The sequence below is a fragment of the Macaca nemestrina genome, chromosome 5 (assembly GCF_043159975.1).
Source record: "Macaca nemestrina isolate mMacNem1 chromosome 5, mMacNem.hap1, whole genome shotgun sequence".
NCBI lineage: Eukaryota > Metazoa > Chordata > Mammalia > Primates > Cercopithecidae > Macaca > Macaca nemestrina.
This window is the reverse complement of record NC_092129.1, coordinates 140,761,126-140,787,038: the sequence shown is the minus strand read 5'-3', so window position 1 is coordinate 140,787,038 and position 25,913 is coordinate 140,761,126. Positions and strand designations below refer to the sequence as shown.

The window sequence follows — 25,913 nt, the reverse complement described above, 5'->3', positions numbered from 1 at the left end:
GAAATTAGCCAGGCATGGTGGCACGCGCCTGTAATTCCAGCTACTTGGGAGGCTAAGGCAGGAGAATCACTTGAACTCAAAGAGGCAGAGGTTGCAATGAGCCGAGATCATGCCACTACACTCCAGCCTGGGTGATAGCGAGATTCCATCTCAAAAAAGCAAAAAAAGCTGACAATCTCATGAGAGAGATAGGCTAAAAACTTTTTTTTTTTTTTTTTTGAGACAGCGTCTCACTGTGTCGCCCAGGCTGGAGTGCAATGGCGTGATCTTGGCTCACCGCAACCTCCGCCTCTTAGGTTCAAGTGATTCTCCTGCCTCAGCCTTCTGCGTAGCGAGGATTATAAGTGTGTGCCACCACACCTGGCTAATTTTTGTATTTTTAGTAGAGATGGGGATTCACCATGTTGGCCAGACTGGTCTTGAACTCCTGACCTCAGGTGATCTGCCGATCTTGGCCTCCCAAAGTGCTGAGATTCTAGGCATTAGCCACCACGCCCAGCTGAGATAGGCTAAAAACTTTTTTTTTTTTTTTTTTGAGACAGAGTCTCACTCTGTCTCCCAGACTGGAGTATAGTGGCACGATCTCGGCTCACTGCAACCTCTGCCTCCCGGGTTCAAGTGATTCTCCTGCCTCAGCCTCCCAAGTAGCTGGGATTACAAGCACCCGCCACCAGGCCCGGCTAATTTTTTGTATTTTTAGTAGAGACAGGGTTTCACCGTGTTGGTCAGGCTGGTCTCAAACTCCTGACTTCAGGTGATCCACCCACCTCGGCCTCCCAAAGTGCTGAGATTAGAGGCATGAGCCACCGAGCCTGGTGGCTAAAAACTTTTTAAAAGACCATGAAATAAAACAAGTTACTACCAAGGAAAGACCACAAGTCTTTCGGAAGAAAGGAAAGACTTCAGGATAGGAAAAGATTAAAGTGAACAAGTCAGCAGGAAAAAAAAATAGGATTTGGCCGGGCATGGCTCACATCTGTAATCCCAGCACGTTCGGAGGCTGAGGCGGGTGGATCATGAGGTCAGGAGATCAAGACCATCCTGGCTAACACGGTGAAACCCCATACTAAAAATACAAAAAATTAGCCGGGCATGGTGGCAGGCGCCTGCAGTCCCAGCTACTTGGGAGGCTGAGGCAGGAGAATGGCATGAACCCGGGAGGCGGAGCTTGCAGTGACCCGAGATCGCGCCACTGCACTCCAGCCTGGGCGACAGAGTGAGACTCTGCCTCAAAAAAAAAAAAAAAAAAAAAAAGGGATTTGAACTGCGATATGAAGAGAAGATAGGATCCAGCCACACAAAGGAAGAAGACATTCTAGATAGGGGGTAAGAGTGTGGGAATGAAAAGGGTGCAAGGGTTGGGGGAGCAGAGGTCATGTGGCTTCCCTATATAGGCCACTGTTCATGAACACAGGAGGCTCTGCACAGATCTTCTAGGACACATCCCTCCCCCTGACTGCTTGCTGACGATTCACACCTGTCACCTCCTAAATCCAGTTCAAACCTTCTGGACTCTCAAGAAAAAAATCCATCCAAAGCTGACCTCGTCATTCTGTTCTGTCTATTCACTATAATTACATAATTTATTCATGCTATATAAGTCTGCAAGTGTTACTGTCTTGGAAATATCTTAAAAGTCAACTAAGGGATACGTGTGTGCGCGCGCGCTTAATGAAGAAGGCACTTCTAGTTGTTATAGACAATAACATTTTCCTTTTCTTTCTTTTGAGACACGGTGTTGCTCTGTCACCTAGGCTGGAGTGTAGTGGCATGAACACAGCTCACTGAAGCCTCAACCTCCTGAGCCCAAGCAATCCTCCTGCCTCAGCCTCCCATGTAGCTGAGACCACCATGCCCACCATTTTTAAAAATTTTTTTTTTGAGATGGAGTCTCACTCCGTCACCCAGGCTGGAGTGCAGTGGCGCAGTCTCGGTTCACTGCCAGACTGCCAGCTCCGCCTCCCAGGTTCACACCATTCTCCTGCCTCAGCCTCCCGGGTAGCTGGGACTACAGGCGCCCACCACCACGCCTGGCTATTTTTTTGTATTTTTAGTAGAGACGGGGTTTCACCATGTTAGCTAGGATGGTTTCGATCTCCTGACCTCATGATCCACCTGCCTTGGCCTCCCAAAGTGCTGGGATTACAGGTGTGAGCCACTGTGCCCAGACTTTTTTTTTTTTTTTTTTTTGTAGAGACGAGATCTTACCTAGGCTGGCCTCAAACTCCTAGGCTCAAGCAACCTCTCACCTCTACTTCCCAAAGTGCTAGGATTACAGGTATGAGCCACTGCACTCAGCTGACAATAGTACTTTTTTTTTTTTTTTTTTTGGAGACGGAGTCTAGCTCTGTTGCCTAGGCTGGAGTTCAATGGAGTGATCTCGGCTCACTGCAGCCTCTGCCTCCCAAGTTCAAGCGATTCTCCTGCCTCAGACTCCTGAGTAGCTGGGATTACAGGCACCTGTCACCACACCTGGCTAATTTTTGTATTTTCAGTAGAGACGGCGTTTCACCATGTTGGCCGGGCTGGTCTCAAGCTCCTGACCTCAGGTGATCTGCCCACCTCGGCCTCCCAAAATGCTGGGATTCCAGGTGTGAACCACCGCGCCTAGCCGACAATCGTATTTTCTATCACAGCAAAATCCTTTCATGTCTGTACCACCTTGTGAAGCAAGGAGAACCAGGTTTACTGTCCCCCTTCTAAAGATGAGGAAAATGAAGCTAATTGGATCCCAGAGCAGCAGCAGTAGCAGAACCACCTGGGAACTTATTAGAAATGCAAATTATAGCCAGGGCGCTCACGCCTGTAATATCAACACTTCAGGAGGCCAAGGCGGGGAGGATCGCTTGAGCCCAGGAGTTTGAGACCAGCCTGGGCAACATAGGGAGACTTTGACTCTACAAAAAAATAAAAAAGTTAGCCAGGTATACTGGCACGCACCTGTGGCCCCAGCTATTTAGGATGCTGAGGCTGGAGGATCACTGGAGCCCAGCAGGTCGAGGCAATAATGAGCTGTGATCATGCCATTGCACTCCAGCCTGGGTGACAGACTACTAAGTCAGAAACTTTGGGGTGGGGTCTAGCAGTCTGTGTGGTAACAAGCCTTTCAGATGATGCTAATGCTGATCAAGTGTGAAAATCACTGAACTACAGGCACAGAGCCAGTAACCAGCAAGACTGAAGCTCCAGTCCAGGCCTGCTCACCCCAAGTTTATTGCTCTTTCCATTGTTCCCTACTGCCTGCCATGAAGGTGTTCTGTCTCCCCAACTAGACTGGAACTTCTTGAAAGTGAGGGCCTGCTCAGCCCACACCAGGTAGTTTCACTAGAAGTCATATGTCATTTCATATCTATATCCAAATGTTTTATTACCCAAATGCTTTTGTAATTATCTTTTGATTCTTACCTCCTTCATATTGAAGGCAACACAAATGGAACTGCAATTTTATCAACGATGATAAAAGAGCTCAGTACAACTCTTAGCTACTTAAATACTACATTAAATATTACATGACAAGCCAGGTGCAGTGGCTCATGCCTGTAATCCCAGCACTTTGGGAAGCCAAGGTGGGCAGATCACAAGGTCAGGAGTTCGAGACTAGCCTGGCCAACATGGTGAAACCCCATCTCTACTAAAAACACAAAAATGAGCCAGGCATGGTGGAGCACACCTGTAGTCCCAGCTACTCGGGAGGCTGAGGCAGGAGAATTGCTTGAACTCGGGAGGTGGAGGTTGCAGTGAGCCGAGACTGCACCACTGCACTCCAGCCTGGGCAACAAGAGCAAAATTCCATCTCAAAAAAAAAAAAAAAATTACATGACAATCTCAGTTCTACATGCTTTGCATGTATTAACTTATTTAGCACAACATGAGGAGAGAAATACTATGATTATCTTCATTTTATAGATGACAGAAGTGTATTGGGGAAGAGTCCAAAAACAGAGCCCATGTCAGATAGTTTTGGTAGAAGAAATGTATACGGGGAACAAATACACGGGTTGGAAGAAAGGAAAAACCAAACAGGATGGTGGGACAACCCAAAGATTAGCAACACAGGAAGCTACTACCATTCTTAAGGCTAAAGGGAAAAGAAAATATGTGCTGTTATCAGAGGCAGGAATGAGGGCTGCCTAGCAGAAGCTAGAACCAAGGAAGTGAAGACACAGCCATGGCTAGAGACACTGCCCAAAGCAGAGGGAGAGGAACACTGTGGGCTTCCTTTCTCCCATCCTCTAATCTTCTCTGGTGCCTCTCAATAACCAAAGCTAACTAGGAGAGGGCCTGGAAAATACAGCTTACAGGGGAAGTGCAGGAAATGGATCTAAGGGAAACAGGTACATGAGAGGCGTGGAAATAGTAACAGATAGGTTGTTGGAGTTACCTACAGGTACACAGTTAGAATGTGGCAAAGCCAGGACTCAGGGCTCTGGCTCCCCAGTGATAACCACAGTGTTATGGAACTGTTCAAGGTCAAGTTACTGCAGAGCCAAGACTAAGAGAAACAAGATCCCTAACTCATATCCAAAGAGTCTCTCATTGCCTAAGCCCAGGAGTTAAGAGCTTGCAGTGAGCTGTGATCATGCCACTGTACAGTTGGGCAACAAAGTGAGACCCTCACTCTAAAAAGAAAAAAAAAAAAACCTCTCTCCCTCCCAACCACCATCCCCCATCATCCACACCCCATCTCATCACTCAATCCACTAAAAAGAACAATTGATTTATGCTAATGAGGAGGTCAATGCCAATGGTTAGGTGTAGGAAAACAGGAACTCTATAAAAAGAAACTTCTAGAAGCCCTAAAGCTCTAAAAGAATCATAAACAAAGACTTCTGGGCCTAAAACAAGTCTTTCTCAAATTTCAGAGTGCATAAGGATTGTCTGGATTATTAAATGTAGATTACGTGGCCTACAGCAGCAGTCAATCAGTAAACAAGGCCAGGAATCTGCAACTCTAACAAGTATCCCAGGTGATTCTGATGTGGTTAGTCAGTGATTAACCCTCTGAGAAACATTGCTTTTAGAGTTCAAACTGCACAAAACAAAAAGCACTCAAAGAACACAAGGGCCAGGCATGGTGGCTCATGCCTGTCATCTCAGCACTTCGGGAGGCCCTTGCTGGTGGATCCCCTGAGCTCAGGAGTTTGATACCAGCTACTTGAGAAGCTAAGGTGGAAGGATGTCTTGTGACTGGGAGTTTGAGACGAACTTGGGCAGCATAGTAAGACACTCCCATGACCCCACCCAAACGTGAAAAAATCAGCCAGGCATGGTGGCACATGCCAGTAGTTTCAGCTACTCAGGAGGCTAAGGTGGGAGGATCACCTGACCCCAGGAGTTTGAGGCTGCAGTGAGCTATGAGACACCAAAGCACTCCAGCCTGGACAACAGAGCAAGACTCTATCTCTTAAAAAAAACACACACACACACACACAAAGAAATTTTGGGATGTAACAGATATGTTTAGTACCTTGGTTGTGGTGATGATATCATAGGTGTATGCATATATCCAAACTCATTAAGATGTATGCATTAGATGTGTGCAACTGCTTGTATATCAACTATACCTCAATAAAGCTTTAGCCAGGAGTGGCGGCTCATACCTATAATCCCAATACTTTGGGAAGCTGAGGCCGGATAGTCCCTTCAGGCCAGGAATTCAAAACCAGCCTGGTCAACATAGGGAGACCCTGTCTCTACAAAAAATTTAAAATATTAGCCAGGTGTGGTGGCTCATGCCTGTCGTGTCAGCTACTCAGGAGGCCAAGTCAGGAGGCCAAGGTGGAAGGATCACTTGAGCCCAGGGGGTCGAGGCTGCAGTCAGTGAGCTGTGATCATGCCACTGCACTCCAGCCTGGGCGACAGAGTAAGACCCTGTCTCAACAAAATAAATAAAATAAAATAAAATAAAATAAAGCTTTCAAAGGCCCTATTCTAAGAAATAAAGAACCAATAATTAATGAATTCAGAAACACATCTTGCCACATGTTTAAGAACACCACCCTTAGCAGAAAAGCAGAAATACTTCAATTAACACAAATGTCTATTAACTCCAACCCTCGTTCCAGCCATCCTACAGACCCATGTCACTGACCTTGGCTGCCAAGGGTAGATGCAGCCGTATGGTAAGTCTCACAGTCCACACAAAATGTTCCTTGCTTCTCTGCCCCAAGCATCTCCAATTTCCGGGTAAGGAGCTCTACGGTTTGCTGAACACTCTTGCCCTCAGCCACAGGCATCTGGGACACACTGGAAAGGAGAGCACCAAATTGTCAGTTATCCAGAGACACACATGTGCTCACTGAGCCACTCACTCGCCCACAGCATCACAGCTCGTCAGGGCCAAAAGTTATCTTGGAAATTACCTACTCTGACCGTCTCCCAACCCCTGCAACTTTATTATAAATTTAAAAAAAAATTTTTTTTGGCCAGGCATGGTGGCTCATGCCTGTAATCCCAGCACTTTGGGAGGTCAAAGTGGGCGGATCACGAGGTCAGGAGTTCAAGACAAGAATGGCCAACATGGTGAAACCCTGTCTCTATTAAAAATACAAAAATTATTTAGCTGGGCGTGGTAGCGGGCGCCTGTAATCCCAGCTACTTGTGAGGCTGAGGAAGGAGAATCATTTGAACCTGGGAGGCAGAGCTCGCAGTAAGCCGAGATTGCACCATTATATTCCAGTGTGGGCAACAGGGCGAGACTCGATCTTAAAAAAAAAAAAAGTTAAGACCAGTCAAGTGCAGTAGTTAGAATGGGGAAGAGTAGAACAAGGAGTCCAATCTGTAACCGAATGTGAACAATCAATTAAGATAACTCATTACACTTGGACCAGTCCCCCATTTTAAAGACAAGGAATAGAGGACCACTGTCCCTGAGAGCCCCTCTAAGAACTGAAGCATAGTTCTCAGGATTCTCACACCAGAGCAATGAACTTCCTATCATGGGACATTCTCAAGTGTGGCATGCCGAAGATTCTAGATGGCACACAGGCTGAGCATTCAATAATGCTGAGTTATATAATGAAAAAGGGATTCCTTTTGCAACTCTTTCAGTTCTGACTACATCAAGGACAAAGTCTCAGTTTGGGTTAACACGTTTTTACCAACTCTGTGGAGCTGTTCAGCACAGTAACCCAGAGCCACAGGTGGCTGGGGCTAGTGTATTGGACACTGCTGTTAGAGAACATTTCCATCATCACAGAAAGTTCTAGTCAACAGCCCTAGGAACAGAAAAAAAGCAGCCTTCAAGTTTATAATCTTTGGGAATGAGAGGCAACAGTATTCACAAAAATTGAATCAAAACAATGGAACAAAACAAAACAAAAAAAACATTTCCAAGGTTTCCTCCTATGGTGAGTGAACCTCATATGGTGGCTTCCCCTTTAGAGTGGTGGGTAACAATTGCCAACCAACAACGTGCCAGTCTGCGTCCTAAGGCCTTTAGATGAATTAACTCTCCAAATCCTCACAATAGTCCTATGAATATGTTATTTATCAACTTGTTACAAATAAGGAAACTGCCGGGCACTGTGGCTCACACCTGTAATCCCAGCACTTTGGAAGGCCGAGGTGGGAGGATCACTTGAGGTCAGAAGTTCAAGACTAGCCTAGCCAACATGGTGAAACCCTGTCTCTACCAAAAATACAAAACTTAGCCAGGCGTGGTGGTGTGTGCCTGTAATCCCAGCTACATGGGAGGCTGAGGCAGGAGAATTGCTTGAAACCAGGAGGCGGAGGTTGCAGTGAGCCAAGATCGCACCACTGCCTTCCAGTCTGGACAACAAGAGCGAAACTCCATCTCAAAAAGAAAAAAAAAAGAGGAACTTTAAGTACAGTACAAAGAGGTTAAATAACTTGCACTAGGTCACACAGTTAATGCGTGGTACACCCAAGACTCAAAGCCCAGCAACCTGGTTTCATGTCCATGCTCTTAACCACTAACTAGACTGCCTGTATAGGGATGTAGTGCCTGTTAAAACATTTTTAAGGAAAAGATCAATTTAAAAAATTAATAAACAATAGTACAGGCAGTACTTAGCTATATAGAAATCAAGAAAACAGTCATAGATGACATTGCTTTATGATCAACTAAATGAATCTATTAGGGTAGAGTCCTTCTGTTGCTAAAAATTGTCACTACTCTATCAGAAAAAGCACTGATAAACAATGTTGCTAACGTGCCTTATTTTGAAATATAAAAGATGCCGGGCGCGGTGGCTCAAGCCTGTAATCCCAGCACTTTGGGAGGCCGAGACGGGCGGATCACGAGGTCAGGAGATCGAGACCATCCTGGGCTAACACGGTGAAACCCCGTCTCTATTAAGAAATACAAAAAACTAGCCGGGCGAGGTGGCGGGCGCCTGTAGTCCCAGCTACTCGGGAGGCTGAGGCCGGAGAATGGCGTAAACCCGGGAGGCAGAGCTTGCAGTGAGCTGAGATCCGGCCACTGCACTCCAGCCTGGGTGACAGAGCGAGACTCCGTCTCAAAAAAAAAAAAAAAAAAAAAAAAAAGAAATATAAAAGAATCCCTAAACTGACGCTACAAGGGACAGAAGTCCTAGGATTCTGAAAACGTTGATAAGGGTGCCAACAGAGAGCCCTTGCCCTGGAGCTGCCTTCTCCATTTATTTATTTATTTTTTTTTTTTTTTTTTTTTTTTTTTTTTTTTTTGAGACGGAGTCTCGCTCTGTCACCCAGGCTGGAGTGCAGTGGCCGGATCTCAGCTCACTGCAAGCTCCGCCTCCCGGGTTTACGCCATTCTCCGGCCTCAGCCTCCCGGGCGCCCGCCACCTCGCCCGGCTAGTTTTTTGTATTTCTTAATAGAGACGGGGTTTCACCGTGTTAGCCAGGATGGTCTCGATCTCCTGACCTCGTGATCCGCCCGTCTCGGCCTCCCAAAGTGCTGGGATTACAGGCTTGAGCCACCGCGCCCGGCCTGCCTTCTCCATTTAAAAAGCAGGGGTGGCTGGGCACGGTGGCTCGTGTCTGTAATGCCAATACTTTGGGACACCAAAGCAGGAGGCTCGCTTGAGTTCAGGAATTCAAGACCTGGATGTACAAAACAGCAAGAACCCATTTCTATTTCTTAAAAAAAAAAAGAAAGAGCATGGGGTTCCAGGGTTCTACGCTGCATCCTTTCTATTTCCATCCCTCACATATCTTGCTTCCATTAAGGAACACAGGAGGATCATGATGTGAACTGTGGGAAACAAGAGTGCAATCACTGAGAAACCTGCAAGAACCTGGGCTACCAGGAGGAAAAGTATTTCCCCTACACATGCTTTTGTATGAGAAGCCTATAGCCACTGGCTTTAGATATCCTGGCCTCTGGGTTTCTCCCACGGGGAAAAATGCTCACATCTACTGAGATAAGAAAAAAATGTTCTGGGACCTGGCACCTTACAACTAACGCCTCCACAAGCACTGGACCCATACCTTTCCCTGCTACCTCATCTTCTTCCAACGGAGACTTAAAACCTATGAAAGATAAAAACTCCTCTGAAACTAGACTAACCATGGAATTAAACATAGTGGGAAACGGGTCCTAAAGAGATAAAGTGCCTGGAACCATGATCTCCTTATTTTCAATAGCCTCTTTTTCCCTCTGGACCCAAGATCTTAAAATGGGCAAATTAGAAACAGACACAAGCTGGTCTAACTGCATTTGATGGCTGAGGGAAGGGTAGGCAAAAATCTTGGCCGGTCGCGGTGGCTCACGTCTGTAATCCCAGCACTTTGGGAGGCCGAGGCGGGCGGATCACCTGAGGTCTGGAGTTCGAGACCAGCCTGACCAACATGGAGAAACCCCGTCTCTACCAAAAATACAAAATTAGCCGGGCGTGGTGGCGCATGCCTGTAATCCCAGCTACTCCGGAGTCTGAGGAAGGAGAATGGCTTGAACCCGCGAGGCGGAGGTTGCTGTGAGCCGAGATCGCGCCATTGCACTCCAGTCTGGGCAACAAGAGCGAAACTCCGTCTCAAAAAAAAAAAAAGAAAGAAAGAAAAAGAAATAAAGAAAAATAAAGAAAATCTTTAAAAATACTGTTTCCTGATTGCTTATAACCCACTCCCTCTAACCCTGTCTGCAGGTGGGTCACAGTCCAAAGACCCTATTTTCCAACCCTGACGTCCCATTGCGGGCAGTACTATGGCCTCACGGGAAGGAAAATGAATCTAGAAGGGAATGAGGTACACAACCATTGATAGGTTCCTGGGATAAAAACTTTGCTTTGTCGGCCGGGCGCGGTGGCTCAAGCCTGTAATCCCAGCACTTTGGGAGGCCGAGACGGGCGGATCACGAGGTCAGGAGATCGAGACCATCCTGGCTAACACAGTGAAACCCCGTCTCTACTAAAAATACAAAAAACTTACCCGGGCGAGGTGGCAGGCGCCTGTAGTCCCAGCTACTCGGGAGGCTGAGGCCGGAGAATGGCGTGAACCCGGGAGGCGGAGCTTGCAGTGAGCTGAGATCCGGCCACTGCACTCCAGCCTGGGTGACAGAGCGAGACTCCGTCTCAAAAACAAACAAACAAAAAAAAAAAACAAAAAAAAAACTGCTTTGTCGACACCAGCCTGGCCAATATGGTGAAATCCCATTTCTACTAAAAATACAAAAAATAGCCGGACGTGGTGGTGGGCGCCTGTAGTCCCAGCTACTCGGAAGGCTGAGGCAGGAGAATCGCTTGAACCCAAGAGGCGGAGGGTGCAGTGAGCCAAGATCGCACCACTGCACTCCAGCCTGGCGACAGAGCGAGACTCCGTCTTAAAGAAAAAAAAAAAAAAAAAAAAAATTCGCTTTGCTTTCCCGCCTTCCAAGAGGAAGGGGCGCATCTCCGAGGAAACAAGGCCGGGGAACCCGCGGCTCGCACGGCATCCTCTCATCCACACAACCCGAGGACAGCTCCCAGGGGACGGCGGACCACGGTCAAGGTCCTCTTTTCGGCCCTTCACAACTCCAAGCTCCGCCCCACAAAACCCCCTGCAGTCCTACCAAGTCACTCCCATGGCGTCGGGCCAGGAAGGCGGCCGGATCACACGGTAGAAACGCAGGGTTCCCTATCCGCCCACAGAAACTGCTTCAGTTCCCCAACACAACCTTCGGTCTCGGAAGAGACTCCGGAAATACGTAAAAACAGAGCGCCGGGTCCACGCCTTCCGCAAGGAGTGGGGCGGGTCTCAGGGCCCCTCGGTGACACCTCCAGTGACATCATCTGCGGATTCCCGCCCACAGGTTTCTAAATCCAGACATTCTCGTTTGGCTGAGCACTCTAGGCCTAGACCCATGAAGCTAAGAGCGACACTCAAAGACTGTACTGTTGAGAGAAGCTAACGTTAAAGGCTGTGAATATATTGGGGAGTCCAGCTCCGGAACCCGGGAGCTCTTTTAGTGGGAGGGGCGGCGCTGATGGCGCTTCTGGCCTCCGAATGCTAGGGGGCGCTGTGATCGCCGCGTGGCCTCTTGAGAGCCGGGAGTCCACCGCGCAAGCGCAATCTGGCTTTTTCGCCGTCCCCACGTGCGAACCTCCGCGACAACGTTTTCGAGAAAAATGCCCAAATTGAAGGCGGCCCGTGGGGTCGGGGGTCAGGAAAAACATGCGCCCCTGGCCGATCAGATCCTGGCTGGGAATGCGGTGCGGGCAGGGGTCCGGGAGAAGCGGCGGGGTCGCAGGACCGGAGAAACGGAGGAAGAGTATGTGGGACCCCGGCTGAGCCGGCGGATTTTGCAGCAAGCACGGCAGCAACAGGAGGAGCTCGAGGCCGAGCATGGGACTGGGGACAAGCCCGCGGCGTCGCGGGAACGCACCACGCGGCTGGGTGAGTGTCTGGGATGAGATCCGAGGAAGACAGTGGCCAGTAGTGGGGCGGGGTGGACAGCTAAAAAGTGTCTGGCAGGGGAATTGCTTCGAGTCAACAAAGGGTCCGTATTACACTTGCAAAAGTAATGGACCCTGTTCAGAGCCCTCCGCGTCCACTCCTAGTTTTAGGCACTCCCTTTTACACATCCCCTAAGTTAGGCCAACAGTAATCGCTCCCTCCACCCTAGCATTTATCCATTGGTTTTGTAAATATATATGGGATACCCACTACGAGCTTTGTACTATGCTCGGAGTTCTATCGAATGTTTGGGTACAGAAGTAAACAACATAGGCACGTCTGACTTAAGGACCTTACAGTCAAGCCCAGTAGAGAGTCAATTAAGTAGACTCTTAGAATAATATTTTTCTATGATAAAGTGTCGCTTCCCTGGTAACAATAGCATTGGTCTTGAGAAGCTTCTCCGATTGCAGCAGGACCTTTTAAGTTGAGAACTGAAAAACGAATGGGAAGTGTTATGAGCAGAAAACACATTGCTTAGCAGCCAAAGAGGGAGAGAGATGAAAGACGTTTGATATTTTCTCGCTAGGGAGGGAGTGTTGACCTCTGAGATGCTTCATCCGTTTTCCAGATCTCATCTAAAGCAATATTTGACGCAATTGAATAGTGGCCTCCTGGCCACAGTATCCTTACTTGGGTTTTAAGACATCAACACTTCTGTTTTACTGCCACCTCACTTCTCAGTATCCTTGACTGACTCTTATTGCAACCTCTTATCCTCAGTCCTCTGACCTCTTCAAATATTCTCTGGTGCTAGCAAGTTTCGTGGTTTAAATACCATCTCTTGGGTGACTACTCCTAACTTTATAGTCTAGCCCTGACCTCTTCCATGAAATCCATATTCTTATATTCAACTGCCTATTTGGCAACTCCAATTTAAAATCTGACAGCTCAAATTTAACATGTACAAAACAGAAATCCTGACCTCTCCAAACCTGCTTCTCTCACCATTGTCTTCCCCGTCAGTAGCGTATTCTTTCATTTGCTCAAGACAAACTTTAGACTCCTCTATTTCTCTCTCCCCGTCTCTCCCTCTCTCCCCCGCCCCATCTCCTCTCTCTGTCTCTCCCTCCCCACATCTGATCTGTAAGAAAATTCTGATGACTCTGCCTTCAAAGTATATTCAAAATCAGACCACTTTTCACCGCTTTGGAACACCATCCTGTTGAAGCCACCACAATCTCTCACCTGGATTATCACAGTAGCCTCCTCGTTAGTATCTCATATTCTCCTTTTTTTCTTTTTCTTTTTTTTTTTTTTGAGATAGAGTCTCTCACTCTGTCACCCAGGCTAGAGTGCAGTGGCACAATCATAGCTCACTACAGCCTCAATCTCCTGGGCTCCAGCTATCTTTCCCACCTCAGCCTCCCACATAGCTGGGACCACAGGTGTGTGCCAGCATGTCCAACTAATTCTTTTTGTTGTTGTTGTTGTTCTTTTTTGAGACGGCCCAGGCTGTAGTGCAGTGGCACGATCTCAACTCACTGCAACCTCTGCCACCTAGGACCAAGCAGTTCTTCTGCCTCAGCCTCCTTAGTAGCGAAGATTACAGGCATGAGCCATCACATCCAGCTGATTTTTGTATTTTCAGTAGAGATGGGGTTTCACCATATTGGCCAGGCTGGTCTTGAACTCTTGACCTCAAGTGATCCGCCCACCTCAGCCTCCCAAAATGCTGGGGTTACAGATGTGAGCCACCTCACCCAGCCGCTAATTCTTTAATTATTTGTAGAGATGAGGTCTCACAGTGGTGCCCAGGTTGGTTTCAAACTCCTGGGCTCAAGTGATCCTCTCTTCCTTGGCCTCCCAAAGTGCTGAGATTACAGGTGTGAGCTACTGCACCCTGCCATATCTCATACTCTCTACAAAGCACTCCACAGGTAGGGGATTACAATGGTCTACAATGCGCTTTATGATCTGCCTCCTTTACCAGTCTGACTTCTTCTACTGCTTTCCTCTGCGCATTCCACTCCACCTATACAGGCTTCATTGTGCCTTAAACATGGGAAATTAGGGCGTTTGGCCTGGTTGTTCCTTCTCTCTGGGATAGTTTGTTCTCATACACTTGTAGGGTTACTTTCTCAGAGAGGCCTATCTACTCCATTTACGACTGCAGCACTCTACTCCATCTCCATACTCCCAATATTTCTGCCCTATCTTTTTTCATAGTACTTTTTTTTTTTTTTTTTTTTTTTTTTGAGACAGAGTCTCGCTCCATTGCCTAGGCTGGAGTGCAATGCTGTGATCTCGACTCACTGCAACCTCCACCTCCTGGGTTCAAGTGATTCTCCTGCCTCAGCCTCGTAAGTAGGTGGGATTACAGGCGCCTGCCACCACGCCCAGCTAATATTTTTTTTTTGTATTTTTAGTAGAGATGGGGGTTTTGCCATGTTGGCCAACCTGGCCTCGAACTCCTGACCTCAGGTGATCCACCCGCCCCGGCCTCCCAAAGTACTGGGATTACAGGCATGAGCCACCACACCTGGCCCATAGTACTTATATTTTAACCCAGTATATTTGTATGTTTATTTATGTCTGTCTTTTCCAATTAGACAGGATCTGGTGCGTTCAGAGTGGTATGGTCATAGACTGTCTCATCCAATTAGAATGTAAGCTGTATAGAACAAAGTCTTTTGATTTCTCTTGTTCATGGATATATTGCCAGCACCTCCAACAGTGCCTCACATATAGTGTAGGTGCTCAGTGTTTGCTGAATGACTGGGTTAATGGGTAATGAATGATGGTCAGGTAGGTAGGAGCAAACTTGCAAAAGATTTAAAAACCATCCTTACAGCAATAGGAAGAATGGAAAGCTACTGGAGAATTTTAAGTATAGGGCTAATCAAATCAAATATGTGTTTCTGGAAGATTACCGTCTGCAGAGTGGAAAATGAGTTGGAGGGAAGCAAGGTCAGAAACATGGAGATGAGTGGGTGACTGTTGAATAAATCCAGGCAAGAAATGATGCTGATCTAGGCTTAGATGGGGCTGTGAAGCATGTGAGAGACAGTCTATAAGGTAAAATTGAATAGGATTTAGTAATTGATTGGGTGTTGAGGGTGAGGGCAAGGGATGAGGCAGGAGCGCCTCCCAGGCTTAGCACTGGGTGGACAGTGGTACCATTTACTGAGCTGTGGATGGTTAGCATTATAGACCTAGGAGGGAAAGAAAATTAATATAGTTGATGACAGGTGAGATTTGAGGTGACTGTGAGTCATCCAAGAGCGGCTGTACAGGAGACACCTGGAGTTAGGGTCTGGCGCTAAGGAGAACCACCTACAAAGTACACATTTGGGAGATTGTTGGCACGTGGAGACAAAATGTCTGTTCCCCCTTAGCGTTTATCACGTACTGCCACTGCCTTTGTTGTTAATGACCTATTGATACATAGCATTATAGTTCCCCACTTGGATTATTAGCCCCCCTTTCCAGATGCCCAGACATGTAGCCTTCCAAAAATGGAAGTTATTTAAATGGACTAACTTCATTTATTTTATTTATTTATTTATTTATTTATTTGAGACGGAGTCTCGCTCTGTCGCCCAGGCTGGAGTGCAGTGGCGCAGTCTTGGCTCACTGCAAGCTCCGCCTCCCGGATTCACGCCATTCTCCTGCCTTAGCCTCCCAAGTAGCTGGGACTACAGGCACCTGCCACCATGCCTGGCTAATTTTTTATATTTTCAGTAGAGACTGGGTTTCACTGTGTTAGCCAGGATGGTCTCGATCTCCTGACCTCATGATCCACTCGACTCAGCCTCCCAAAGTGCTGGGATTACAGGCGTGAGCCACCACACCCGGCCCTTTTTTTTTTTTTTTTTTTTTTTTTTTTTTGAGATGGAGTCTTGCTCTTTGGCCAGGCTGGAGTGCAGTGGCGCGATCTCGGCTCACTGCAACCTCCAACTCCCTGGTTCAAGCGATTCTCCTGCCTCGGCCTCCCTCCCAAGTAGCTGGGATTACAGGCACACGCCACCACGCCCAGCTAATTTTTTGTATTTTTAGTAGAGACAGGGCTTCTCCTTGTTGGTCAGGCTGGTCTCGAACTCCCGATCTCAGATGATCCACCCACTTCAGTCTTCCAAAGTGCTGGGATTACAGGCATGAACCACCATGCCCAGCCAACTTCATTTATTTAAATAGACTGGTGGATTGAAATCTGAACTCCACTGCCTGACTTTAAAGGCCCTCCAGTCTGGCTTCACCTTTCCCACCTACCTAGCATTATTTATTGCTATTGCCTAGGAGACACTTAAATCCGAAGCCTTATTTTCTCCGCGTCTGGAACACACTCCGCCTGCTCCCAAACTGCCCATCCAGCGTCTAACTGTCCTCGCCACTCATTCATCCTCTAAGTGCATATGTCGTCTCTACCACTCATTGTGGCATATAATCAAACCCTAATATGTGTAGAATAGTGGTGAAGAATGCAGTCTAGACCCAGACTACCTGTCTTGGGCAAATTATCAACTTTTTGGTGCTTCAGTGTCCTCATCTGAAACTGGGTATAATAATAGTATCCGCTTCTTGGGTTTATTTTTATTTATTTATTTATTTATTTTTTAAGTTTTTGCCAATGTTCCGTAAGAAGGTTTATTTTTTTTTTTTTAATTTTATGTATTTTTTTTTTTTGCCAGCATCTCACTGTCGCCAGGCTGGAGTGCAGTGGCGTGACCTTGGCTCACTGCAACCTCCACCTCTTGGGTTCAAGCAGTTCTCCTGCCTCAACCTCCCAAGTAGCTGGGACTACAGGCACGCACCACCATACCCAGCTAATTTTTGTATTTTTAGTACAGACGGGGTTTCACCATGTTGACCAGGATGGTCTCAATCTCTTGACCTCATGATCCGCCCACCTCAGCCTCCCAAAGTGCTGGGATTACAGACGTGAGCCACCACGCCCGGCCACTTCTTGGGTTTGTAAGGATTAAACAGTTAACATGGGTACAGTGTTTAGAAGTTCCTTCTACAGGCACGGCGCGGTGGCTCACGCCTGTAATCCCAGCACTTTGGGAGGCCGAGGTGTCACTAGGGGTCAGGAGATCAAGACCAGTCTGGCCAATGTGGCGAAACCCCGACTCTACTAAAAATACAAAAAATTAACTGGGTGTGGTGGCGGGTGCCTGTAGTCCCAGCTACTTGGGAGGCTCAGGCAGGAGAATGGCATGAACCCAGGAGGCGGAGTTTGCAGTGAGCCGAGATTGCGCCACTGCACTCCAGCCTGGGCGACAGAGTGAGACTCTATCTCAAAAAAAAAAAAAAAGAAGTTCCTTCTACATAACTGAGTATGGTATGTTAACTATTACTTATGGCCATTTCTTTCTCATTGTTTCCTGTGTATACGTTTTGTTTCTCAAGCATGATTGCAAGCCCCTGGGGACAGGGAGCTAATGCATGCCTCATTTGTTTCACTGCACATACCTGTGTCTATCACAACCACATGTGAGGCCTGTACTACATAATGACTAAAGTTAAACTGACTAAATCCCTCAGCTACCTTTTGCTGTGCTCATCCATTTAGTCTCCTCTCTTCTAGGTCCAAGAATGCCTCAGGATGGATCAGATGACGAGGATGAGGAGTGGCCCACCCTGGAGAAGGCTGCCACAATGACAGGGGTGGGCCACCATGCAGAGGTGGTCGTGGACCCTGAGGATGAGCGTGCCATAGAGATGTTCATGAACAAGAACCCTCCTGCCAGGTAGGTCTGGGGATTTGGGATAATGGGTGCTTGTAGAAAGTTCCCACAGGAAAACAAGTTCCCTGGCAGACTTACGATTCCCTACTTTAGGAAAGGGCCCTGGAGTTGCTAGTTGTAGGGGACCACCTTGACAAAACTGGCCCATCCTCAGCAGACCACTGTGAGTGGGAATGACCCAGCCTCAGAAAACATTGTATCCTTCTGTCCATTTATTGTACAACTGCCCAGTTGCCAGGGAAACAGCTCCAGGCCCGTTCTACACCTCTGGGGAGAGCCATCCTATTGCATCTGGTTTTGGTATTCTTGGTTTTTTTAGTGGTAAGCTCAACTTCCTTGGACAAGTGTTCATATCCTAAGCTTCATTTAAGCCAGGGTTTTTCAACCTCAGCATTATTGACATTTTGGGCTGGGTAATTTTATATGTGTGTGGAGGCTATCCTGTGCAGTGTGGGATGTTTAGTAGATATCTCTGATCTCTACCTTCTAGGCTCCAGTAGCAACCTTCCCTCTAATTATGAAAACCAAAAATGACATCAGACGTTGCTAAATGTCCTCTGGGAGGCAAGACTGCTCCCAGTTAGGACCACTAATTTATTCCCATCTATAATAAATGCTGGCTCCAAAACATGCAGGCATTTAGACTGCCTGTGGTCAAACTCCTGAGCCCATAAATTTTGGCCGTGGGGAGTGGAGTCTAGGATAAGGGTCCTCAACCAGTTCATTCTGACCCTGTGATACTAACATAATGGTGTCCCTGATACTTTAGATTGTTTGGGGTTAATGCATCTCTCATTGCTAATTGTACTGTAAAAGGACAAGGAGGCTGATAAATTCTGTGGCAACTTATTTGAAAATGCAGAATGAAGAAATGAAAATGAGCTCCTCTCCCAGATTGATGCCTAACAGTTGAAATACGTGTCACAAAATACGTACTCGGGCCTGTCCCACCAGAGAGCCTCTCAGGTTCTCATTCAGCACCTCATAACTCCTACTTCACTGATAACGCTGACAAATTTAGCAGAATGCTTTTCCAGCTTGCAGTAAATAGAATAGACAAGCTCCTTGAAGTAATCAGAACTTCTGGCAGTTGTAAGAAATGATAGCTGGCGTCTTCAGAAAGCAAGCCTAGATCCACATGAATTCAACAATCAGAGGCCATTTAGTTTGGGGGCACATTATAAGGTACTATAAAGCATCTTAACTTAAGACTTTCAAAAACCTGAGTTTGACTCTTAACCCCACCTGACGGCTGTGAGGCCCAGTTGCCATGTCTGCGTAAGTTTCCATGTCCTATAAGTGTTGCACTGACTCTGGGACTGAAAAGTCCCAGACTCAGTGCCTGGCGTTGAGTAGGACCTCAGAAAAGAGGAGCAGTTTGTTTTTTGTTTTGTTTTGTGACAGGGTCTCACTCTGTAACCCACACTGGAGGGCAGTGGTGTGATCTCAGCTCACTGCAACCTCAACCTCTCGAGTAGCTGGGATTACAGGCGCGCACCACCACGCCTGGCTACTTTTTGTTTTATTAGTAGAGACGGGGTTTCACCATGTTGGCCAGGCTGGTCTCAAACTCCTGACCTCACGTGATTCACCTCCCTCAGCCTCACAAAGTACAGAGATTACAAACACGAGCCACTGCACCCAACTGAGGAGCTTTAAATACATGTCAGTCTGGGCATGGTGGCCCAGACCTGTAATCTCAGCACTTTGGGATCCCAAGGCAGGAGCCCAGGAGTGTGAGACCAGCCTGGGCAACATGGGGAGACCCCATCTCTACAAAAGAATAAAATACTAGCTGGGCCTTGTGCTATGTGCCTGTGGTCCCAGCTACTTGAGAGACTGAGGCAAGAAGATCGCTTGAGCCAGAGAGATAGAAGCTGCAGTGAGCCGTGATGGTACCACTGCATGCCAACCTGGGCAACAGAGCTAGACTCTGTCTCAAAAAAAAATAAATAAATACACTTCAGCAGCCTCTGAAGGCACTGGTATTATATGACAGCTCAAGGTGATAGTAATGCTGAATCATTAAGATAATGTTTGATATACCCAACAATACTGTGTTTAAGGAGGCTGAAAAGAACATAATCAGTTTTAGAAATACTTCCATAGATACACTGCTGTGTACTGACCGTTCCAAGTAATGAACAGACATTAACTTATTTAATCCTTCCATTAATCTTTTAAGGTGGGTACCGTTATTATCCCTATTTTACAAATGAGGAAACAGAGGCATAGAGAGGTAAAGTAACATGCCCAAGATCATACAGGGAGTGGGTAAGCCAGGATTTGAACCTGGGCAGACCGATTTCAGAATTGAGATTCATAATAACCTCCATACAACTGCCAGCTTTGTCCTAAATGGAATGACTTTCAGTTCATTTGCACCCTGCAGTGATTCTGTCTGTGGTGGATGAATGGGCACAGAGAGGGAACTCTGAGCTGCGCATCCCAGCAGGATCGCAGTATGTCAGTGCTCACAAGGGACTGTGGGGAATCTGGAGCTTCCTGGACAGTGACCACAGTGCTCCTTCCTTCCTCTCTCCCCTCCCCTTGGCACTTCCCCTCTTAGGCGCACCTTGGCTGACATCATCATGGAGAAGCTGACTGAGAAGCAGACAGAGGTTGAGACAGTCATGTCAGAGGTGTCGGGCTTCCCTATGCCCCAGCTGGACCCCCGGGTCCTAGAAGTCTACAGGGGGGTCCGGGAGGTAAGAGCTGAGAGGGGAGCCACAGTGGAAGACCCCTTTGGGGGCTGTGGGCTCCCGCCACAGGCTTTTGCCTTTTGCCTGCATCTCATACTAAAGAAGTCAAGGCAGTAGAAAACAGACCTAAGAGGCAGAGTTTGTGGTTTCAGATTCCTGCTCTGCCTGTAAATGACTTGGCAACCTTGGGTCAGTTACTGGAACTCTCACTGGTCATCTGTAAAACGAGCATAATAATGGCACCTCCTTAAAGGGTTATTGTGGGGATGAAATGAGTTAGTATATTAAAAGCACCCAGACAAGTTCCTAGCCCACAGCAAGCTTGCCATATGTGGATGACAATGATTGTTTTACCTCCCTCATCCCTAGGTATTATCTAAGTACCGCAGTGGAAAACTGCCTAAGGCATTTAAGATCATCCCTGCACTCTCCAACTGGGAACAAATCCTCTACGTCACAGAGCCTGAGGCCTGGACTGCAGCCGCCATGTACCAAGCCACCAGGTAGAGTAGATGGGGATTTGCAGGCCTTGGGTCTATAGGTGCAGGCTGGGCTTGGGACGGACAGGCTTTCCTTGCCTCTGGCCCCAGGGCCCTCTCTGCTACTTTATAGCATCATTTTTCTAGCTTTTCCTGTGTCATTTTTTGGGGCCAAGACCCAGTTAGCCAGTTAGGAACCCTCTGTGATGAATTTCTAGGGGAAGAGGCTTTTATAGCCACTGGGATACAGCCCTCCATGATCAATTTCTAGGGGAGAGGCTTTTATAGCCACTGGATACAACCCTGTAGCAGGACCCTCAGAAGTCTGTGACTGTCCAGACATGCTCAGGGCCCTAGTGATAGCAAAATTGAGAGAAGCCATGATAGCAAGAGGAAGGAGAGTAGCTGAGTAGCCATCAGTTTGCACAAGCTCTGGCTCTCCCACAGACAGACGGCACTCCTCATTTGGATATATCTCATTGCCCCTCCTATTCTCTCTCTAAGCTGATGGGTGTTGCATGCACACAGCTCCCACACATCCCTCACTGAAAGAAAGGTCCCATATTTTACTTTAAAACCTCTTGTATGCACTATCCATGGTGATATTTAATGGGCCGGGTCCAGACTGTCGTGTGACTTGGAAACTTCCCCGACTTAACTCCCACTAGGATTTTTGCCTCTAACCTGAAGGAACGCATGGCCCAGCGCTTCTACAACCTTGTCCTGCTCCCGCGAGTACGAGATGACATTGCTGAATACAAACGACTCAACTTCCATCTCTATATGGCTCTCAAGAAGGCCCTTTTCAAACCTGGAGCCTGGTTCAAAGGTGGGATCCCAGAGGCAGGGAAGAAAGTGAAGGACTGGAGCTTCTATGGGGAACACAGCAGGCCTGGTGTGGGAAATTGCTAGCTGTCCCTGGGCTGGGTGGGAATGCTTCCTACTGTAACTCCTTTTTCTCATCCTGGGCTCATAGTGACTGCCCTTTGACTCTCCCCAGGGGTCCTGATTCCACTGTGCGAGTCTGGCACTTGCACCCTCCGGGAAGCCATCATTGTGGGTAGCATCATCACCAAGTGCTCCATCCCTGTGTTGCACTCCAGGTAGCGTTGCTGGGGGTGGAGCGGCGGGGTGGGGGCTGGTCAGTGGATATCCAGATAGTGGAATTGCCAGGACTTGGGGATGGGTAGAGTGGAGAAGAAGCTAAGGATAGTCTTGGGTTTGTGCTTATTTAAGCCAATGAGTAGGTGTATCATTATCCCCCTAAATGTAAGTTCTGCAACAACAGGGCCCGAGTGCCTGGTATAAAGAAAGTACTCAGTAAATAGATGAACAAATGAGTAGGAAACACAGGAAGAAAGTAGTTAGGGTGGAGACGTTGAGATGTTTGGACCATACTCTAGTTGGGTACTGAAACAAGCAGTGTATGCTGGAGGTAGAGATTTGGGTGGATCCCTGTAGAGATGGTGACTCAAGTCAAGCGAGTATAATACGATTGGGTAGGTGAGAAGGTCCCTGGGGAATACCATAGTGTAAGGGCCAGCAGAGGGGAAGAAAAAAGGGGGAAAGCACAGAGGGAGAAGTAGGATCCTTCTTCCAATGTTTTCCCCGCTAACTCTACCCCACCTCCCTTTCCCACTAGCGCGGCCATGCTGAAAATTGCTGAGATGGAATACAGTGGTGCCAACAGCATCTTCCTGCGACTGCTGCTGGATAAGAAGTATGCACTGCCTTACCGGGTGCTGGATGCCCTAGTCTTCCACTTCCTGGGGTTCCGGACAGAGAAGCGTGAACTGCCTGTGCTCTGGCACCAGTGCCTCCTGACTTTGGTCCAGCGCTACAAGGCCGACTTGGCCACAGACCAGAAAGAGGCCCTCTTAGAACTGCTCCGGCTGCAGCCCCATCCACAGCTATCCCCCGAAATCAGGCGTGAGCTTCAGAGCGCAGTCCCCCGAGATGTGGAAGATGTTCCCATCACCATGGAGTGAGAAAACAGTCAGTTGTCCTGGCCAAAGGGGTTTGGAAGGACACCAAGACCCCCGTTGGTGACTGAAGATGACACCAAACCTTAATGGCTAAAGACCCAGATCAGGGCAGTGACAGATCACAGGAACATCTGTGGCTTCCAGTCCAGGACAGGAAGGACTGAGGGTCGGGCTGGTTCCCTCTTCCATTCTAGGCCCTTACCCCTGTTCAGTTCTGAGAGCCGACTTATACCATACACTGGCATTCCCAGTCCCCAGCTGGGGCTTGGTGTGAGTACTTTTTCTATGGCTATTGTGTCAGGTCACTGTGGATAAAGGCAAAGGCAGGTATTTATTGAACCTCTGTGTTTGGTGTAGTAAATGGAGGTGGGCATTACTCCTGTTAGTATCTGGAAGATGGAGGACATTCTTGTCCCGTTTATATAGGAGCCACCTCCCTTGATCTCCAAGCTTGTTTCTCCAGGCTACACTCACCTTGTTAGCCACCTGGGGACACATCCTCTGCCTTCTCCCATGACAGGCTGCAGCAGCCAGGAGCAGGTTGTCCAAAGATGGTCATGTGTCAGCTGTGGATGAAAGGACTACAAGAGAAAACTTGAGGAAAGCAGAGATACAGTCAAGAAAGGCCAGAGAATAAGGCTGGGCCCAAGAAGAGTTAGATCAGAGCTAGCATCAAACAGGCTCCCTTTCTGGCTTTTCAGCCAATGAAAGCTTTAGTGACTAGTAAACTACGGCCAAGTGCCCCTTTTTTTGTTGATTTATTTTTTGAGACAGAGTCTCGCTCTGTTGCCCAGGCTGGAGTACAGTGGCATGATCTTGGCTCACTGCAGCCTCCGCCTCCTGGGTTCGATAGATTCTCTTGCCTCAGCCTCCTGAGTAGCTGAGACTACGGGTGCGTGCCACCACGCCTGGCTAATTTTTAAATTTTTAGTAGAAATGGGGTTTCACCAGGTTGGCCAGGCTGGTCTCGAACTCCTGACCTCAGGTGATCCACCCACCTCAGCCTCCCAAAGTGCTGGGATGACAGGCGTGAGCCACCGCACCCAGCCCAAGTGCCTGTTTTTGTGTGGCCCATGAGCTAAGAATGATTTTTCCATTTTTAAATGGGAAAAAAAATTAATAGTATTTTGTGATAGGTAGGAATTACATGAAATTCCAGTTTCAGCATCCATAATTTTGTTGGAACAGCCATGCTCACCCATTTACATGTTTCATGTGGCTGCTTTTGTGCTACAACAGCAGAGTTAAGTATAATCCTGCTATAACCCTTATTTGCTTCCAAAATTGTGCATTTGTTCCAACCCATTTAATATATTTGGGAACAGTTTGATCATAACGCAGGCTTAATGTTTGCTTGTGTATGATTTCATCCTCGAGAAACATTAGGTGAATATGGGAAACTGTACCCAGCTGAACCAAGCCTAACTAGTACACAAAACTCACACTTGAACATGTACCAGCTACCTCACTTAGCTGCCCACCTGTGTTGAGCAACCCTTCCAACATCCACTTCCAAAAGCAAAGTGCATGTCTTCAAGATAAAAGGCCGTATTTATTGTAATATTTATGTATTTCTCAACCATTTGACATATGTAAAAACCAAGCTATCCTTTTTTTTAACATGTGTCACTCATTTGAGTGTTGTGCTTCAAGCCCCATTTTTCCCATGAGACCTGTGGTTTTTATTGTGCAAATTGCATGGCATAGTGATTTTCAGGAACACATAGGTCACATTATAAAGCAGAACTGATTATATTTGGGTCAGAGACCATATAGCCCGCAAAGCCTAACTATCCAGCCCTTTACAGAAAAGGCTCAATGATCCCTGCTTTAGACCACTGGCTTCCGCCTCCTTACCTCATACAGTCCAGAAATAGACTTAACCCACACACCAATCCAAGAAGCCAAAGCCAGTTTTATTTCACAATCTTTATTACAGTAGGATGATGGTCCTGGGCCACCAGCCCAAACCTTGTGGCCTTAGGAAAGACCTGTGTCAACAGGGCTTCCTCCCTCTCTAGACAGGGGCTCAGCCACCTCCAGGGCATCCCTGTTGCATTTTCTCTGCTGGAGGATGGGGCAGAGGGACAACAGGAGAGGAGGGCATGACCCTACCCCAGGCTGTAGCAGCTCCTCGGCCACAATGATCCTTTTGCCAGTAGCAGAAGGGAGGAAAACAGCAACCACCAGGGTTACCACCACTTGTGGGATGGCCAGGACCCCGTTATGTCCTCTTACAGTTGTGCTCAAAGCAATTAATAAATTAAAATGAGCCTTCAGCAGCAAAGCTGTCAATCACACAGAAGCTGAGCAGAAAACAAAGCAAAGAGGAATTTATAGCTTCTCTGGCTGAGGCCTAGGCCCCTCCCTCTAGGAGCAGCTGTCAGCACGGATTATATAGGGGCCTCCAAAGTACTGAGGAGTCATCTAGACTATTCCTCCTCATATGTGTCTATCATGCATGAAATTTCAGAGGGACCCCAATCCAAATGCAATAACCCTAGAAGGGGCAACACCTTTAGAAGGCACTAGAGCATTTTGGCAGTTGAAAACAGCCCCCAGGGGTGGGGGGCGCTCAAAAGGAATGCTGGCGTTATGTATCCAATTCTGTCCCATCAGCCTGCCCCACCCCCAGCTAGAGTTGGGAAAGGCGCTGCTGGTCAGATGCAGGGAGGAGGAGCTTGACTACCCACCGAAATGCAGACGTGGCTGGCCAGGCCCCTTAGTGCACACTGCGGGGATGGGTAGGACCAGACCCCTTGGGCTTTGTGAAGGGGGAACAGACGCCCCTTCAGGCTTCAGATGTGGTGTGGTTTGTTCCTGGAGGCAGGGAGATGGGTGGCAGCAGCCCCTCCTCTGCTTAGTGGCCACTCCAGAGGGCCTCTCCAGGGCTACAGGTGTATGGCTGTGACATCTGTAGGAGTGCTGGTCTGGCTGGGCCCTTGGCTGCTGGAGCCCCGGGGGGCTTTGGGCGCTGGGCTGGAGCTGGTCTGGGCGGCTTCCCTGAGGCTCTCCCTGAGTGCAGCTTCGATCTGCTCCTGACAGGCCCGCAGGCAGTCCTGGGAACATGGGAGAACAGTGAGGACTGAACACTCCCCCCCATAGCATCTGGCAGCAGGTGCAGGGGAAGGACAGCTCCCAACACATGGGGAAGTCTGGGGAGGTTAGGCCACAGCCCAGCCCCAG

General features: G+C 47.9%; 3 protein-coding genes across 12 annotated transcripts in view; 1 reads left to right on the top strand and 2 right to left on the bottom strand.

The window, feature by feature from the left end:
- Positions 1–11,110, bottom strand: part of LOC105489679 (mediator complex subunit 20) — a 70,843-nt gene extending 59,733 nt beyond the window's left edge. For 4 of the 6 annotated variants that reach the window (XM_071097074.1, XM_071097076.1, XM_071097075.1 and 1 more), the window contains exons 1-2: positions 10,988–11,110; positions 6,092–6,246 (exon numbers count right to left, since the gene is read on the bottom strand). In XM_071097074.1, coding sequence (XP_070953175.1) covers positions 6,092–6,246; positions 10,988–11,001 — 169 coding nt within the window. In that variant the 5' untranslated portion in view covers positions 11,002–11,110. Of the gene's footprint in view, positions 1–6,091; positions 6,247–10,368; positions 10,461–10,987 lie in introns of those variants that run through there. The other 2 variants (XM_071097078.1, XM_071097079.1) reach the window with 2 other exon arrangements.
- Positions 11,111–11,202: 92 nt separating this feature from the next.
- Positions 11,203–24,345, top strand: LOC105489612 (bystin like). Its single transcript, XM_011754549.3, has 7 exons — positions 11,203–11,811; positions 17,402–17,564; positions 20,131–20,269; positions 20,633–20,766; positions 21,411–21,571; positions 21,743–21,845; positions 22,385–24,345. The coding sequence occupies exons 1-7, from the start codon at positions 11,544–11,546 to the stop codon at positions 22,728–22,730; spliced, it is 1,314 nt and encodes a 437-aa protein (XP_011752851.2). The 5' UTR covers positions 11,203–11,543; the 3' UTR covers positions 22,731–24,345.
- A 293-nt stretch (positions 24,346–24,638) lies between these two features.
- The window catches only part of LOC105489611 (cyclin D3), a 127,282-nt gene continuing 126,007 nt past the window's right edge, over positions 24,639–25,913 (bottom strand). For all 5 annotated transcript variants that reach the window (XM_011754548.2, XM_071097060.1, XM_011754546.3 and 2 more), the window contains one exon: positions 24,639–25,786. In XM_011754548.2, the coding sequence (XP_011752850.1) occupies positions 25,619–25,786 (168 nt within the window). In that variant the 3' untranslated portion in view covers positions 24,639–25,618. The remainder of the gene's footprint in view (positions 25,787–25,913) is intronic.